Source organism: Rousettus aegyptiacus, unplaced genomic scaffold (assembly GCF_014176215.1).
Source record: "Rousettus aegyptiacus isolate mRouAeg1 unplaced genomic scaffold, mRouAeg1.p scaffold_m13_p_3, whole genome shotgun sequence".
NCBI classification, from domain to species: domain Eukaryota; kingdom Metazoa; phylum Chordata; class Mammalia; order Chiroptera; family Pteropodidae; genus Rousettus; species Rousettus aegyptiacus.
In genome coordinates this window covers 137,861,593-137,880,129 of record NW_023416306.1, presented here as the reverse complement: position 1 = coordinate 137,880,129, position 18,537 = coordinate 137,861,593, and the positions used below count along the sequence as shown (strand labels likewise).

Genomic DNA, 18,537 nt, shown 5'->3' with positions numbered 1-18,537 from the left:
CAGATTCTACAAGTTGCTTTAGTACTAACATTGGAAGAACATGTGCTAGCAAGATTGTGTGTGTGTGCGTTGTTCCTAGACTAGGTCATGACAACTACAGAAATCTCTAGAGTAGTACCACAGCTTTTTCATAGGTATTTGTTTCTGTTGTTGGGGTGGGGTTGGGGGGAGTTAGAGAGCAAAGTATAGAGATTCCTAAGCACATTCCTAAATCAGGTAAGGGAAACAGCCATTCTCTTTCCATCATCCATTAATAATGTAATACCCATTTACACATTTTCTTTTTAAAAATGATGATTAAAGGACAAAATATAATTAATAGTTAGGACTTTGGAGGACAGGTGCTTTTATTTTATGTCACTGTGAACTTTAAAAAAAATTCTTAATGTAATCTTAGTTTTTGTAGTGTAAATGACAGGATATATCATCAGTTGACTAAGTCAACAAATTTTTATTTATGTAGCCTCTACTATATGCTTAGCTCTTTAATACCAGGGAATCAAGATAAAGACAATATCCCTGCCTTCAGGGATTTAATTATAAAATATACCTTTGTTAGCCTCTTCTCAGAGAAAATTTTATCTACCCCTTTGTTTTAATACATTATTTGTAAATCTTTTGGAACCAGTTCAGCTATTCACTGAGAAAGCATTAATGTAACATTGTTCTCTTAATTTCTGTCAATGTATTCACTTATATCGAGCTGTCTTAAAATGGTATGGATTTCAAAGGGTGATAAATGAGGACATGTTTATTACTAGACAATTGACTAGAGTGCAAATTCATTTGTTTGAATTGGACAGACAACTTATTTTACTTAGGTTATAGCTTCCAAGATTTTTTACTCTTAAATCTAATTGAAATGTATACTTTATGATTCACAAGTAGGAAAACTCTTATTTTTTCTTTTTCCCATTTCCTTTTCATTTTCATCCTTTTGTTTCTGTCTTCTGTTGTTGCCTTTCCTTTATCTTCTGAATTCCTTTCTTTCCTTTCCTATAGGCACTGATGTTCTTTACATTGGCCCTCTGAAAGGTGAGCCTTGCCACAGTCAAAAACAAAGGCTTTGGTCTGCTTTAGCTATATCTTTAACTTCTAATTCTCTTGAACTGAATTTTTCCCCCCAGAATTACCAAAACTTAATTATATTCTTTTGGCCTTATTATATGTTCTAATGTTCTACAAGTAAAGTGCTAAAATTAATTTCACATGTTTTTAAGACAGGTAAAATAAGGTACTAAGCTTTCTTCCAGAATGAAGCTTTGTGTTTCACAATGTGCTTTATATCATTATAGCATGTGTTATTGAAAAGTAAGATTCTGTACTTCTTATTTACTACTTATTTTTCATGTTATTTATTAGGGAGTATATATTCAAGCCCAGGACTTTATAGTAAAACAATGACCCCCACTTACGATGCTCATGATGGAAGCCCCTTGTCACCAACCTCTGCTTGGTTTGGTGACAGTGCTTTGTCAGAAGGCAACCCTGGTATACTTGCTGTCAGTCAGCCCATCACATCACCAGAAATCTTGGCGAAAATGTTCAAGCCTCAAGCTCTTCTTGACAAAGCAAAAATTAATCAAGGGTGAGTTTTAAAATAGAAATACAATTGAAGACTTTATCTAAATAGAGGTAGAAGTGTTTTACAAATTCTGTCTTGCTTTATCCTACCGTACTTGTTAATTTGCCCAGATGGCTTGATTCCTCAAGATCTCTCATGGAACAAGATGTGAAGGAAAATGAGGCCTTGCTGCTCCGATTCAAGTATTACAGCTTTTTTGATTTGAATCCAAAGGTACCGAGGGTTTAGAGGAATTTCTTTTTTTAATTTTTATTTTGTTCATTTGAATGTTTGTTTTCTGGAAGTTGATGGGGTAAGGAATTATTTGTAAATAGCAAGTCTCATATAATTATAAAAACCCAAAGTATTAGAGAAAGGCATCTATATTTCAAATAAATCCATTATTTCAGTAGATTGAAAGCATAACTAAACCTTTTCCCTTTTTTAAGATAATTGAATTTTTGCTTGATTTGTATTTTAAAGACACTAGTTTGGTCAAAGGCACAGAATTGGTAAAGTTAGTTTTGGGGTTTTTTTACATACTGCTCTTAAACTGTATTTTAAGTAAAAAATTTTCCAAAAGATTACCTTTTCAATTACTTTGATTTCTAATTATATACCAAATGATGTAGCTTAAAACATTTTTTAAGTCTACATGTCTCCCTGTCTTATAGCCAAACATTGTCATATGTTTTTTACTGTAAAATGTTTTACATCATATTGCTACTGAAGTACTTTTGTTTTTCTGATGAGTTAAATATACTATAAAAATCAGGAGTATTTTCCCCCCAGAAACCACATGGCACAGATATTTTGCTTCCCTTTGATCCTTGGCTGGAGCAGAGGGGAGGGAACCTCTTGACTACTTTCTCATCCTTTTCATGTCTAGATTTTAATGTACATAGTTATCAGTTTTATTAAGCACTCAAGTAATTCTTGATACAACAGTAAAATGTATATAATGGAACTTAAAAATGTTAATCCCGTTTCAGGCCATATCTAATTGTAGCAAAACCAAAGCTGCTTTGGGAACATAAGTGTATTTGCTGGGAATAAGTACATTTGTAGGAAAGGGGGTTATATATTTTAACATAAGATGGTATTAAGACACTACTGATTTTTATTAACTAGATATTTTAATAACATAAGTAAATCTTTTCTGCAAGCATATATATGTACCCTGTATTTTGGATTCTTAAAATAATTACTGTTTCTAAGGACCTGCCACTTTGGGCATACTTTTCCACAGTGAATAAGATAGATGTTCCCTGATCTATTAATTTACTCTCTGATTATGACATTTTAGTGTGGCAAATTGCAGTAACAATATTGAAGAACAGTCAGTTCTACCTTACTTTAATGTCTTCAAGTAAGATTATTTTTGTTAAAGACTATAATATCTATTGGTATTTTTCTGGAAAAACAATCTATTTCTAATAATAATAATCTTTTGGCATATTTCAATGTAATTTTTAATGGAAAACTAGATGTATATCAACCCCATAGGTATCTTTTTCATTGTTGTGTATTTGATAGTTAATAAAATCCTAGAAAAAAAATTTGTATTAAATTTTTCTTGTCAAGCTTTAAAAGTAGGTATTCAGAGTTTTCAAACTTTTTAATGTGAAAAGGGATATATTACAAAAGAACTATATCTCTCTTCCTGCAGTATGATGCAATCAGAATCAATCAGCTTTATGAGCAGGCCAAATGGGCTATTCTCCTAGAAGAGATTGAATGCACAGAAGAAGAAATGATGATGTTTGCAGCCTTGCAGGTAATGGAGTGTTGGTAAACGGGACTTTTGGAGGGAAAAGGATAGGGGATTATTTGTTACGTAGAAAGTGAATAGACACTTAGGAAGGCAAAATATGTGAATTTTGTTTAAATTTTTGTCTTATCCAAGAGTTTAGTGGTATGCTTATAGTTTCTTTTCTGTATCCTGTAGGAGAAAATTATCCTCCCACCCTTCAGACATATATTAGATTAAAACTATCCAATTTTCCTTTGGAAATAGAAACTATATTAAAAATCAGGTTTCTGAAATGAAGCTTACTTGCATAATTTCATAAAGAGTTGAGGATGATAAATTTTAAAGTGGGCTTTGGCAGGAATACCTTTAAAGAAGATAAAATTTTAAGATGCTAGTGAAAGTAAACAAATACAAGTTTTTAGAATGATAATCCTTAAGAAGTAGGTAGCTAATGTTTTCCTTATATTAAACCAGTGTTTTTCCAAATGTAGTTCTTGCACACCACCTGCATTATAATTACAGTAGGACTTATTTAAAAAATTATCCACTGAATTGCTGTTACCCTCTTTGGTAAAAACTTTAGGGTGGCGTCCACAAATCAGCATTCTTAGAGGCACTGAGGTCTGAGTGACCACTTAAATTTCAGATTACCCAAGTGAGGCTTCGTGGTGAGTGTTCTCAGATTATGGTGGAATTCTGGTTTCATCTAAAGTCCTGAAAATTAAATACAGGATGCAAAGTTGTATTCTGTTACGATAAGTTTTCACTATAAAAATGATCCCCCCCCCCACCCTTAGAACAAAAATTAAAATGCTGTCAATCTTCTGAATGCTTCCATATATCCAGAAGTGTCTTCCAGTTGACTCAAAAAGTTGTTCTTCGGAGAAGAATGGCTAATTTCTCTTAGTTTACATGATGAAAGGGAATTGAAATGAAGCTCAGAAAGGGAAAATCTTTAATGACAGATGGATTAGTTTAGTCATTTTCTAGAGATTTGCTGAAACAACTGGCTAAGAATCTTCTGTTGTGTTTCTGGATATGATTCAGACTGTTGAAAAAATTACTTGAATTAAATTCTGGAGCAGTTTTCTTGAAAGTCCCTCACTTGGTTATGATGTTTTATCTACATCCTTCTCATTTAGAATATAGGCTTATAATTTTCTAGTAAAGGTTTTGTCAATAATAAAATAATAATGCATGCAAAATATGTATGAGAAAAATACAGATTTTTATTGCATGGTATTTCTTTTTATCTCATAAAAATAACTTTTTAATTTTTATTATCATTTTTTTTTTTTTTAGGCAAGGCAACCCTTGGTTTACCTCACAGGTTGCAAAGACCTTGTCAGCTTACAAGCTGTTATTTTCTGTTTTTATGCCTACAGCACCTGGTCTTCCTAGGTGGTCTCCCATCCAAGTACTAACAGGCCCCTCTGCTTAGCTTCCAAGATCAGACAGGATTGGGCTTGTTCAGGGTGGCATGGCCATAGAAAATATTGAATCTTTTATAAACCAGCATATACTTACAGTGTTTGACATATACTAGGTGCTCAAAAAGTTGAATGAGTATACATAGTCTGATTTTCACAGAAATGGGATTATTCTGAAGCTTTCCCTCTCCTAATATACAGTAGACATTCCATTTCATTTTAGTAAAAAACACCTCATAAGCCATGAATTTTAATTTGTAGAAACTGAATGTCCCGCTATCCTGGACCTTTTTAGAATCTAGATTTAATGAGTGCACTTTGGACTACACGTCCCCTGAATTGTTAGAAGCCTCTCAGAGACTGACCTGAAGGCCCTGATAACCAGCTAGTACAGAAGGGGAAACTTTGAAAGTATAGCAAGGAGATGCCTATTGTTCTTTTTATTTCATACACAGCCTGCACTTTAAACTGTTCTCTCCTTGGGCCTTCTGGTTCCTTGTGTAAAAGGAATCTACAGTAGTAAAAAGAAACAAAATAATTCAAAATAAGGTGGATAAAAAATTAGGTAAGTTAGTAATATTGTTTTTATTTAAAGTAGTTAACTCATGAAGACCTTTTGCATCAGAATCACCTAAGATACTTAGTAAAAATGCAGGTTCAAGGCTGAACCCCAGATTTGCTGAATCAGAATCTCTGGGAATAAACTGTAAGAATCTCTCCACGTGATTCGTAATATACTCTGACATTTGAGATAAGTGCCTGAGAGCCTCAGCCTACTTTCTCCATGGTTTGTGAACATGGGAGTTTCTGCACACTCTAAGGGTCCTGTTTCAGCACAACTGAAGGAATAGCCACAGACTGTTCATTATTAATTCACTAAATCTTAAAATACAGAGGAACATTGATAATTAGCCTCAGATTAGTTTATTAAATGTTCCCATGAATAGATTGTATTCATTGAATAAATGCTTCAGAAATATGGAGTGCTCCTCTGCTGCTTTAGCACTTTGAAAAGTAACTGATTACGTGATTTCACAATTCTGCTTACCTTTGTATAAAATCTATCCACATTTTAGCATCAAAATCTAATAGATCATTAATATTTGTTACACGTTATTTACCTAAATATTTAAAATCATAACTAGTTAATTCTGTACTCCCAAATTTTTCTGTTTACATATAGGAGTTTTCACTCTTCATATGCATGTGTGTGATAGTATTGTGTGTATGATAGTATCGTGTGTGCATTCACATGTAAACAGTCTTATTATTCTTGTGTAACCAAGAATATAAATACCATCTCCCTCTGATCATGTTTTCAGCATTGAATTGAGGATGAGGGGAAAGTGCAGCTTTCACTTTCAACATGATAGTGATAAATTTCCCTTTCTGGGTAATAGTAGAATTAAAAGGTAATCCATGATAATCCGTTTATACAAATGACCTATGCATATTCTCTTCATTCAGTATCTGTTGGTTCCAGGCTCTGTTCTAGACAGACAGAAAACGGTGCAGGAGAAAAAAAAAAAGGGTAAAAATTCTCTGCATATGTGGAGGACATGTTAATTAATTCCTCAGGCCCTCCAAACGATGACTTCATTTGTATATGCACAAAGATCCTACTACTTTTGGATAATTAGCAGATTTAGGACATTGATTTCAGATGTCACACCCTTTTATTTCCTATCATTCTAGTTCCTGGACACATTTATCTTTTCAAATTAGGTGATGAAAAGCATTCAGTATAGAAGGTAGATAAGAATCTCATTTTAAAGTTTTACAGTTAGAACAATCATTTAAATAAAATACTTCTGATTTCAGTATCATATCAACAAGCTGTCAATCATGACATCAGAGAATCATTTGAACAACAGTGACAAAGAAGTTGATGAAGTTGATGCTGCGCTTTCGGATCTGGAGATTACTTTGGAAGGGGGTAAAACATCAACAGTTTTGGTAGGATGAATCTTTTTACTACTAATTTACTTTGAATTGATGCTTATCTTTTTGTGGATTTAGGCTTTCATAAAGTATTCGGGGGAACTTAATGCTTTAGAAAATTCTGACATGATTTCTCAGAAACTTTTAAAATTAATATTGTTCTAGTCTCAATTGCTTTCAACACGATAAAGATAAATCTTCTGCTACTTTGCACATTCTCTTACAAGTAGTGGGAGACTATTTCTCCAGAGGAAAAGTTCATCTCGAGTGACAGTAAAATCCATTTAGTGCTCTCCAAATTTGAAAATCTACAAAAAGAAGAGAGAAGCAGATCTCAAGAAAAATTTCAAATGCTAAGTTTAGTTTTATGGTTTTAGAGTTTAGGACTTAGTTAACTATTACAGAACAAATACTTATCTTGGGGTTATGATTTACAAAATTTCCATATGAAGGTATAAAGCATTTTAGCCATATTAGAATCAATATACTCTTGTGGGTTGTATAAATTCCCATTTTGATAAAATTCTGTTAGCTTTTTAAATGACATTTGAAAATGCCTTTTTGTATATGATCATATAATACGATTGTACTTTTAAAATATTTATAATCCAGTGCTTGTTTCAGCAGCACATATACTAAAATCTTTATAATCTGTATTCTGTGTAATATTGTTTGTTAAATAAGCTGGTTCTCGATGTCAGATACCAAATATTGGCATTTCACATTTCAAGAAAAAGAAAAAAAATGATTAAATTCTTTCTCTAGGGTGACATCACTTCCATTCCTGAACTTGCTGACTATATTAAAGTTTTCAAGTAAGTATACAAAGTGGAGGAAATCCAAATACTAATGAAGAATAAATGTCAGTTTTATAGTCTCATGTTCACGTTATTGAAATTTACTATAATGTGGTAAATGCATCTGTGAAAGCATTTACCAATTAGATGAATGCTAAATTATAATAAAGGGAAATAACCATTTTTACCAAATTAAAAAAATCACAATACTCATTTTTATCTGGTAAACCTTTTTCTTAAGGCCAAAAAAATATACTGTAACCTAGTTTGCATCATGTAGACTCTGAAGTGCAGTGGCTGATCAGCAGAATGCCTCCCCGTCTGGGTGACAGCACAGCACTGTTAACTGCCAGTGGACATTTCTTTGTTCGGAGCCCCAGATCCTCTTGAATTCTGTTTGTTTATGGGACATTTTATAATTAAGGTTCCAGTGTATCTTATCTAGACTTTTAAAGTCTAGTCATATTCCCTAGAATCAGGAGAACTCAGGGTTAAGGCACAGAGAGGAAAGAAGAAAGTTGGTGATGTGGAACCTAAGATAGAAAGCCATTGTGGAATAAACCATTTACTGTTACTAAATATATGACAGCTCAGCATACGTAACATTACTGAAAAAAGTGCATGATTTCTGATGCTGCTGCCTACCCCCACTTCTGTTCCACTTACATACTTTTATCTATCTGTACTTTTCCTTATCCACTCTCCCTCTTGGCTGCTCTGTCTTCTTTTTGACATTGGAGCAGCAAAGTTAGTCATCATTGAAATGCATCCTTAGAGAGAGAAGCACTTCCTTCACTGTAGTCATGCCAGGTAAACTTGCATGCTCAGAGAAACTCCAGAGCCAGCCCTTCAGACACCTGTGAGCCTGTAGGTAATCACAGAACCTAAAGACTTTCTAATTATTGACATTTACTTCCCCTTTTCCTGTCCTTCTCATGTGACTTGCTAGTGACAGAGATGGCTACAACGGACAGAAATTCTAGAATGTTGGCTCTACTACCATCTTTCGCCTCTCTCGTGAGAGCTTCCTGAGTAGACTTATGGGGAAGGAATGGGCAAATCCAATAACAGCAACATTGACTATAACACACTGGCCAAAGGGAACTGAATTCAGCAGATGTAAAACTTGGCCTTCAACTTTTAACATTGTGAAACTTTAGTGCTAAAACGAAGCATTGATAAGAGTTATTTCAAAAATGGTTTTCTCTTAATTCTATTCAACACATAGGCCAAAAAAGCTGACTCTAAAAGGTTATAAGCAATACTGGTGCACCTTTAAAGATACATCTATTTCTTGCTATAAGAGCAAAGAAGAATCCAGTGGCACACCAGCTCATCAGATGAACCTAAGAGGTAAGGAAAGCCTTAAAATGACTGGTGTTGATGGTGGCATAGCTATTAGCTAATATTCAGTAAACTTCACTTTCTAGGGGAATAAGTTTTTCAGCAGTTTCTTTACTCCTTTATGTACTTTATATACTTAGATACATTTTTTTTTATTTAGTTGTTTTTATCGTAGACTTTTCTTCTGTTGGTTCTAGGTGGTAGGAGAATTTGCTTACCAAGTTGGTTTGCTGCTTCTGCAGCTGGAGGACATCCTGCTTGCCTCTGGCTGAGACTTCTCTTTAAGGTGTTAAGTCCTGTAGATTGTTGATGAGCCTGTCGCTTGTGATATTCACTAAAACCACCTGGCTCACTTCAGGTTTAGATAGCTGTACCCATGAGAAACAGTTTCCCGTGAGCCCATACAGCACTACTATACATACTCCTTAACAATGGGGTTATATCCAGATAAACTTCCTTCTAAGCTGAAAATGCATTTAATACACCTAACCTACCAAATAGCTTAGCTTAGCCTGGCCTGCCTTAACCCATTTCCCAGTTGCCCCAGGCATACTCATTAGCAGCGGTTGTGGCTACAGGGTTACCCCTAGATAACTCCCGAGTTACAGTCCTAACTTCACCCCCAAAGTTTGCCACATAATAGCTCACTTTTATTATTTTTGCATTGCTCTAGGATAGCGATAGTCTTCAGAAACAAATGACATCTATTTATAGCTTTCTGTTTTTTAGTAGTATTTTCCATTTACAAATGTAGTAATTCTCAACCACAGAAAATGTCAAATCCTAGAAAACAGAGCATTCTTATGATATTAACATTATTCTCGAACAACTGTTAGCCAAAGTTTCATTCGATGAATCTGATTTATGTGTACATTTCTGTTATATTAGGATTAGAGGCAAGTTCTGTTTAGAAATAACTCCAAGAAGAGTTTTGATATTTTATTTTCACATTGAAAACCCATCAGATTTGCTTCAGCCTCAAAGAGTGTGTTTATATAAAATTAAATTAATGCTGGCAGTGAGCTGTACTTTTCTAAACGGGACATGGGTTAAACATGCTCAGAACACAATATCCAAAAATATGCTGGCAGTGGTACACTTAGAGCATCAGTTGTTTACTCTTGTGATCATGTGACAGATGGAGAGCTGCTCAGCATCACGAAGAGTGCATCATTCTGCATATCAGTTACCTGGGAAAAGATCAAAATTCCAAATTTGAACTGTGGTTTCTATTGAATGCATATTGCTTTTGCACCATCTTAAAGCTGAAAAATCCTAAGCCAAACCATTGTAAATAGGTCAGTGACTGTCTGTACACCTGTGGCACCTGCCACGCTTGGTAAAGGAAGCAATAGATTGGCTCCTCACTGTTCTATACTCTTTTTACTTTGTCTTCCCTTCTAGCAAAGGCTAGAAAACTAAAATACATTTTTTAGACTCATTTCTAGTGAATTCAAGTCTTACATGAATCTGCATTCATGTAAGACTTGAATTCCTAACTCAGTTATAGGGTTGGAGAGACAGAACTGAGAAAGGAGTGGGGTGCTTCCGGGCTTTGGAGCTACTGCTACAGTATCAGCTTCCTGGTTTCCCAGCGTCTTGATTGTAATGGAGGTTGCACCTTCCTTGGCAGGGAGTTATTCCTTTCAGCCCAGCCTATCTTCTTTGGATTATATTTTGCATATACATTTATTATTATGTGTAAAGTAATGTACACATAATATCTTTTGAAGTATCTAAAAACTTGTATTTTGACAAAAGTACCAAAGAAAAGTGCCCCTTGACTCATTTTACAAAAATGATTTCCAAAATAAATTCAATTATCACTTAAAAATACAGTGGTGCTTTTTCTGATCTATTTTCTTAATTTTTCTAAGTACATTGTACATTTGGATAGTTTTAGTATATTTCAGCAAAATCTCTACCTTATTTTTATTCTGCCTGGTAGTCTGAACTATTCTTTTATGGTTATATATAGCATTGTAAAAAATAGGAATCTTCTGTTCTGGAGAGAAGATCGCTGTGCCAATGTGTTGGAATTCTCTAATTTTCCTAAAACTTTTAATTAGTATCACTGCCTAAGTCACATGAATTTGACTTTTGTGTCACTACCAGTATTTGTTACTCAGAATCTATTGCAGCGTTCTTCTTGCTTATCTCTTAAACTAACCAGGGCCAGCTCAGATTATGTACTCTTGAGTCAGAGACTGGACCTGTCTCCTGGCCTCTGTCCTTCCTGTATCCTTAACCTCCTTGTCTGACTGAGAAATCAAATCCTGGTGTGGATAACAGCTCAGAAGGTGTCCTCATTCATTCCACCTTTTCCAAGTCCTCCCAGAGGAGCACTTTTCTGGCACCTCACACTGATGAAGATAATACTCCTAAGAATCAAATGGCCTAGATTCTGCTCTGCCACTAAACAAGCCTTGTGAGTTTGGAAAAATAGCCTATTCGGACCTCATTATCTCCTCTGAGAATTGAAGATGTTGGTTTAGATGCTCTGTAAGACCCCTGAAAGGTCTAAAATGCAACTTTCTAAAAAATTCAGTTTAGCAAGTATAAACTGAACTCCTATGCCACAAACTGTGCTAGGTACCAGAGACATGGGCGAGCACTAGTTATAATCCCATCCTTCAAGATATTTAGAGCATGTTGGGGAGATACACAGTTACAATTCTGGCAATAAATAGTACTTTAAAAAGTAAGTTAATGGGTCAGAGGAACAAGGGGATAAGGGTTCTGTATCAGTCTTCAGTGATGGTGGAGAGAATTACTAGAGATCCCTTGGGGGAAATGGTGTTGGAGTTAAGATCCAAAAGAGCAAAGTAAGATCTGTGGAAGGAAGGAGATTTCCTAAAAGTGACTTCCAGAATGAGACTGGTATGCAAAAATGCTTGGAGAAAAGCATCAACCACCACAGGGTGGGGGCCTGTGCTGCTGGAATTCAGTTCAAAGGATGTACTTCCTTAATAGCTGTTGAATCTGATCCCTGCTAACACAAGAGGTAATAACAGAAGTTGGCAGGAATTAATGGATAAAAATGTTGAGGAGATTGTTTTTTAAAATAGCAGCATGAAGTGCCATTGAAAGATTATTAACACAAAAATGACAGTAGTCATCATATTTACTTTGGCTACAGTTTAGAGGAGTAATTTCACAGCAATGACAAATTAAGGTTGTCAATATGAATGGAGAAAGGCACAAATTCAATAGATACTGAGGAAGTTGAATCCATAGACTGAGTGATTGATTTGGGAGGGGCTAGAGGGGAAGGACTTGTTTTTGGCTTGTGTAATTGGGTGGATAGGGTAATATTGAGATTGGGAATAGGTAAGAGCTGAGTTTGGAGAGAAAGATGAGTTTAATTCTATGATATATAAAATTTGTGGTACCTGTGGGATATGTATTTGGAGATGGCCTGTAGGCCATTGGGTCATGGAAGAAATCCATGCCAAAGATGCTAATAAGGTAGCAATTAGTGTTAACAATAAGTGTAGCCATTGGAACGCTTGTCTATAATATGAGAAGGCTAAAAACAACCCTTCAGAACACTCATGTTTAAGGGACAGGTCAGAATAGAGGAAAAGGAGCTCGCAAAGAACAAGAAAAAAGTGCATAGGAAGACCATGATAATGATGGAAGCTAAGATAAAAAGTTGTTTCAAAAAGGACAGAGTAGTCAGTAGCATCAAATGCTACAGGAAAGTAAGATTAAGATTGTTAAGCTGCCACAAGATTTAGCCACATGCAGGTAGGTGGTCACTGGCCTTTATTCAAACAGATTCAGCAATGTTTTTGAGTGTGAGTGTCAAAGTGCAGTCATTGAGAAGTAAATAGAAACAAAGACAGCTTTTTGATGAACCTTGTCTGTGACAAGGAAGGAGGGAACAGAAGGCAGAGATATAAAGAGGAGAGAGGCATTTTGTGGTTTAAGATGGGAGAGACTCGGGGAACTTAAATGCTGATGGAAAAGCCACAGTAGAAAGAAACACCTATTTGGGAAAGGAGAGGATGTCTGTAATGGAGCAAAGTCTCAGAGATGGTAGAAAACTCAACCCACTTGGTTCGGCTTACATTTTTTTGGCTTTTTGATGGGAGCAAGGGCAACTAGGTTTATCTGATGTGGCAAGAAGCTGAGGGACTTCAATTCTGATGGCTTTTTATGTTCTTGGAAAAATAGGAAGTGAGGTTGTCCCCTGGGAGCGGCACAGGAAGCCCGAGAAGATTTGAAATAAACATTGAGAATGTCTGTAAACATAGAAGGGCCAGGTGAAGAATTACAAGTGTCCATGAATTTCTAGTGATACCTATTTGCTCACTTTTTTTTTATTATTTTCCCCCACTCTCCTATTACAGTCTTCAGCAACCTGAGTATAGGCAGTAAAAAGATAGATGGTTGGGTTGAAGCAGGTTAAGGTTTTGCTAAGTGTGTATGATGGAAACACAATAAATCTGAGGAACTGGAAGTGATGTCTGGTGAATGGGATCTAGGCTGGACTGGGGAGAAGGAAAGTGTGGAAACACATTGCTTATGGGAAGAAAGTTGAAGGGTCACAGTGCAGGGCCCCTCAAAGAGTGTGAAGAGAGTTAAGATTGTGATCCAAATGGGCTGGTTGCATTTAGCAGTTCAGAGGAGTAGTAATTGGGTTACAACGAAGTCCATAACTTTGCCTTGGCTTGAAAGTCAGTAGCTAGGTGGCATGAAGTGAGTGTTGTCTGAGGTGTGGCCCAGTAAGTGCCTCTGTGCCTACACTGTCACCTGAGTTGCTGCTCCCTTTGTCTCTCCCCTTTTAGTTTTCTTGGTATTTTACTTCTAAAAGAGGCCAAATTATTACAGGATTGTGTACTTTAAATCTACCTGGATAATTAATAGAATTTTACAAAAAATTGTGTGTTATTTTCAGATAAACACATTGCCACACAACTTTCTCATAGTTTCTAATGCTTGTATAGAAGGAGTTAAATGCTATAGCTATTTATATGTAGTAAATTTTTTTTAAAAGTAAAGGGAAGAGAAAGTCCACCAAATTCATGATAGGAGCTGCTTCTGGAGAGTTTGGGGAAAAGGATCCCCTTTATCTAAAATGTTGTTTCTTTTATATAATTCTTAAAACATTTATGTGAAGAAAAAAATGACCATCTTAATGTTTGTCCTTTCTGTGTGGAAGATATGTAGAGGTTTATTATCTTATTCTTTGTACTCAGTATCAAAAGAAGTTGCTCCAGTACAAAGAGCAAGGAAGCAGAATGTCCTGACACTTTACATTTTCATCATAGAGTCTGCTGGTCTTAAGACATATTGAGGGTGACATGAACTAAGTACAAACATTTGGAATACCCTTTAGGGACCTTCGACATGTACATTGCAACATCCCTGTGAGGTGGAGTTTAAGGTCAGGAAATTTGGGCTTAGAGATGTTAAATAAATAAATTGTCTATAATTATGAAGTGGTAGAGAAAAGTCTAGAACCCAAATCTGTCTGATTGTGGTGCTCTTCTCCATGTATTTTACTGGTTACTACTTATTTATGGCCATTACCCCATCATCTAACTGTTATGTTCAATAAATCCACGTTCTCTTCTATAAAGCTACCAGCTGATGTTAACAGTTGATTACATGGATTGTTGCAACCCGTAAATTCTGAGAACTTGCCCATGAAGTGAAATTCTGCATGCCAGTTATTTTCATACTGACTTTCCAAGTATGTTAAGTGTATGTTATCTTCTGTAGCAGATCCACTCTTAAAATATTGTGCATAAAGTTAATTTGCTGAGTCATATCTATAAAGAAATTAAACCATTTTGTGCACCCTCTAAATTAAATTATTTGTGAGTTGTAAGTACTTAGGTTTCTAGCACCCTGGAATTTTGGAAGGAGGCAAGTGTCGGGAGACCCAGATGGCTCCGAAGACCTGTGCCATTTGGCTTCTTTCCGCAGGAATCGGAGGGTACAGCAGTTGCTGAGGGAGCAGCAGGGCTAAGAGACTCCCATATAGGACTCTAGCTCAAACAGGCTAATCCCTCTCACAGACTTTTTTAAGGCATCAAAAAGTCATTCTAACCAAAACACAATTAAGTTAGAATTGAATTATAGAAAGATATTTTAAATCTCTATGCATTTAGAACTTAAATCCTAAATAACTTAAGATACAAAGAACTGAATGATATTAAACAACATATCAAAACTTGCCGGAGTATAAGTGTTTCTTGGTAATACCTTTTTAACGGGGCCCTTTCTTTCTCAGTCCAGTTTTGTAATTGTGAGGGCCAAAAACTCTGTGCCATTACCTCTTTTCTATATTAGATATTTCTGACTCTGCTTTTCCCCAAACAAAATTACTGTGCATAAAGAATTCTCTAATTTATAGATTCAATAGCTGCATAATTCTCCATGGTAAGATGCTGTAAAATAAGGGCTGCCTGTATTTGTTTGGGATTTCTTAAAGTAAATTTGACCATTTTAATAATTTTTTATTACAGGATGTGAAGTTACCCCGGATGTGAACATTTCAGGCCAAAAATTTAACATTAAACTCCTGATTCCGGTTGCAGAGGGCATGAATGAAATCTGGCTTCGTTGTGACAATGTAAGTTTTCCAATCAAAGTAATCTTTGATTCTCTAGTGAGTTAACTAGATGACTTATATTTTATATTCAAAGAACCCATCATATAGCATAATTCATACCTCAGTATTTCTTTTCGACAGGAAAAACAGTATGCACACTGGATGGCAGCATGCAGATTGGCCTCCAAAGGCAAGACCATGGCGGACAGTTCTTACAACCTCGAAGTTCAGAATATTCTTTCCTTTCTGAAGATGCAGCATTTAAACCCAGATCCTCAGTTAATACCAGAGCAGATCACAACTGATATAAATCCTGAATGTTTGGTGTCCCCTCGCTATCTAAAAAAGTACAAGAACAAGCAGGTACGGTTCATTTTACTTTATCTACTGTTTTCTTTTAGTTTGTTTCACGGTTTTATACATATACTTTAAATTTAGTTTCCCCTCTTAAAACTTTTTGTCTTAATTGGTAGTCTTAACTATAAAATTGGAAACACATAGCCTTCAGTTCATTTAAATTGGTCATTTAAAAAAACCTTTTATCATTTTAATAGAACAGGTAATAGAGCAGTTGGAGCATATTTATTGTAAATAACATGAAGAAGATCACTCTATTAACAGGATATTCTTTCAGGGAATTAAATACAGTCTTAATGCTTTGTGTTCCTATGTGTTCATGCAAGGTTTTTTTTCATTTCTCCACACAATCTAATGACTCTTCTTTGCTGTTAAAATGGACTTTTCCAGCCTTGGAAATAAATTTTCCAAGGGTAGAAGTAGTCTACATTTTAACATTGTTTTTTCTTAACATTAACAGTCAAAACCTAACCAAAATTTGCATAATGTGACAAAATGTGGTAAATTTTCATTGAAATTTCCTGCTTTTGTTCACTCTTGTTTCGAATTCCTTTACTGGAAATTAAGACCATACAAGGATTGCTGTTTAGTAAAATGATTCCTCAGTATGACCTAAAAGGGTCTTTGTGGGGGAATTTTACTTGGGATAGCCCCCAGTATTCTCTACATCATGCCATAAAAGGAAAAGGCTTCAGTTTGGGGGGCTGGGGTGGGGATGAAGACGTTTAAAATAAATATTTTATTTTTATCTAGTTTCATTTTCATCTTTCAGGGATAATTTTAAAAAACATTACTGAAGTAAAGGCCCAGTGAAATACCCGGAACACTTAGTAATGCTTAACTTTAAATATAATGCTTATCATATGGGTCTGAAATCACTTAAGTAGAAATTAGAACTGTTCAAAAGTTTTAATCACCAAGCATTTGTCTTTTAAGTTTCTGAGGTTTTTTGAGCTACATGGAAACTGTTTATCCCACAGTCCAACAGTGTGGGAGTAATAAGGAATGGAGGAGACGCTGCCCTGGGGAGCGTTATGGAATGTAGATTGTAAGTTAAAAAGAAAAAGTAAATCAAATACTAAATTTTTTAAATTCTTAGTTATTTCATTAAAAATTATTTGTAAAGAAACTTTCTGAGAGTGGATTCATTTGCCATCAAAGGCAATGAATAAATTCAAATCTCAGCAGTCTTATTTCACTATAAGGTATAAGAAAAAAAGATCTTAAGAGTATAATTATGAAAATGGCCAAGTGTTGGTCTAGCTCTCAAAGATACAGGTACTGTGTTCGCAGATCCTTTTAAATGGTAGTTCTCACTTTAGAAAGTTCTCAACTAGATTGTCAATTGAACAGTCTCTTGAGGACAAAGACTGGCAAGATGGCAGTATGTGTGTGGTCTGAGGTTAAGGATCCTTCTAGCCTTATCTTCCACTTTGGCATCTTTTCAAATGCATATTCTTTTTAAATCCTCCTTTCCCTAACTAGACTTATAGGTTGTTCCTAGAAAGTGGAGACCATGCAGTGCCCAGACACCATTATAGTAAGTGCTGATAGGCAGAAGTTTAGTTGCCGTTCTGTGTCAGGTGCTGTACTAGTCATTGAACATAGTGCTTCAATTATTGTTAACCTCTGTAATCCAGTGGCATTCAAAGGTCAGGAAGATGTGCAGGCATGGGGTCATTCATCCCAACCAGAGTATAAGCACATTGTTTTTCTTTGGGTCTATCAGTACAGCCTTTGTTATATTTAATCTTTAATTCCCCAAAGCTACTTATTTATTAAACTTGCTTTGGATATTTTCACATGAATATGACTCGCAAACTTGATTTTTACATTCTAAGGAAAAGTCGTTCTACATTTTATCCATGTTAATCCAAATTGAAATGGACTAATAAGTTTATAGCCACCATTCCTAGTGTAGAGTATGGCATCTCTTTATTTTCCCTTCCAGGAAAAAGGATGCAAAAAGCACATGGTAATTGAGGGGTTTGCTTTCCTTGTGTTAATTAAGAAACAGTATGGTCACTGCACTTACTTTATGCCTTCAACTTATTTCTGAAAAGCAGTGCATGGATCATATTCTGACTCAATCTGAGACATTAGTCTTTGAGTAGTAATTTTGATTTTGTTACTAAAATAATTAGCTTTACCCTAACCAGTAGGAACTGGTACGTGAGGGAGAAAGGGGTATTTGTTCTCTTAATTTTCTCCCTATAAATTCCTACCCTTAATTTTAGTAACACTTAACAATCTAAAATAATGTGGAGTGTTTTCTCAGTATTCTAAATGGAAAGTAATCACTGCTTCCTCATTTTCATTTTCATGCTTGCATTACTTTGCTTGGTTTCCACCTCAAGTAATTTTTTGCATGGTTTTGGCTGGAATTTTGGTTTGCAGGTTACCGCAACTTTTTCTTTGCTTCATTGCCATTTTTTCTGATTGCCTTTTTTTTTCTTTCTGCCTCCTTTTTCTTTCCTCGCATTGCCATCTACAGCCAGGCTATATAAGAGATTTGGTAAGTCCTCCATATTTACAAAAAAAGAAAGAAAATTAAAAATATTTCAGGCCCTAGCCACAATCTCCCCTCATGGATTAATTTCCTTCCACTCCTGTGGGAGTAGTCATCCCAAAGTGAATATAGTATAAATTAAAATTTAACCTTTCTAATGATCACTTCAGAAAAATTTTAAAAATATTATGGTAATAAATATTTCTGCTGGAAACTTGTATTTTGGTACTCATTCTGATCATATATCTTGGTGCTAAAGTTAAAATTACCATGTATA

At 35.2% G+C, this 18,537-nt stretch overlaps 2 protein-coding genes and 1 pseudogene across 11 annotated transcripts in view; 1 reads left to right on the top strand and 2 right to left on the bottom strand.

The window, feature by feature from the left end:
* Nucleotides 1-18,537, top strand: part of FERMT2 (fermitin family member 2) — a 60,866-nt gene that overhangs the window by 39,182 nt on the left and 3,147 nt on the right. For 2 of the 9 annotated variants that reach the window (XM_036217788.1, XM_036217792.1), the window contains exons 5-14: nucleotides 1,363-1,588; nucleotides 1,696-1,798; nucleotides 3,234-3,341; nucleotides 6,569-6,703; nucleotides 7,454-7,503; nucleotides 8,714-8,838; nucleotides 15,309-15,415; nucleotides 15,536-15,757; nucleotides 17,703-17,726; nucleotides 18,246-18,266. In XM_036217788.1, the coding sequence (XP_036073681.1) occupies nucleotides 1,363-1,588; nucleotides 1,696-1,798; nucleotides 3,234-3,341; nucleotides 6,569-6,703; nucleotides 7,454-7,503; nucleotides 8,714-8,838; nucleotides 15,309-15,415; nucleotides 15,536-15,757; nucleotides 17,703-17,726; nucleotides 18,246-18,266 (1,121 nt within the window). Of the gene's footprint in view, nucleotides 1-1,002; nucleotides 1,036-1,362; nucleotides 1,589-1,695; nucleotides 1,799-3,233; nucleotides 3,342-6,568; nucleotides 6,704-7,453; nucleotides 7,504-8,713; nucleotides 8,839-15,308; nucleotides 15,416-15,535; nucleotides 15,758-17,702; nucleotides 17,727-18,245; nucleotides 18,267-18,537 lie in introns of all 9 variants that reach the window. The other 7 variants (XM_036217789.1, XM_036217794.1, XM_036217790.1 and 4 more) reach the window with 5 other exon arrangements.
* LOC118600730 lies at nucleotides 4,694-4,809 on the bottom strand (annotated as a pseudogene).
* STYX (serine/threonine/tyrosine interacting protein) overlaps nucleotides 8,714-18,537 on the bottom strand; it is a 107,302-nt gene continuing 97,478 nt past the window's right edge. For both annotated transcript variants that reach the window (XM_036217796.1, XM_016120802.2), the window contains one exon: nucleotides 8,714-10,019. The gene's annotated coding sequence lies outside the window, so the exon portion shown is untranslated. The remainder of the gene's footprint in view (nucleotides 10,020-18,537) is intronic.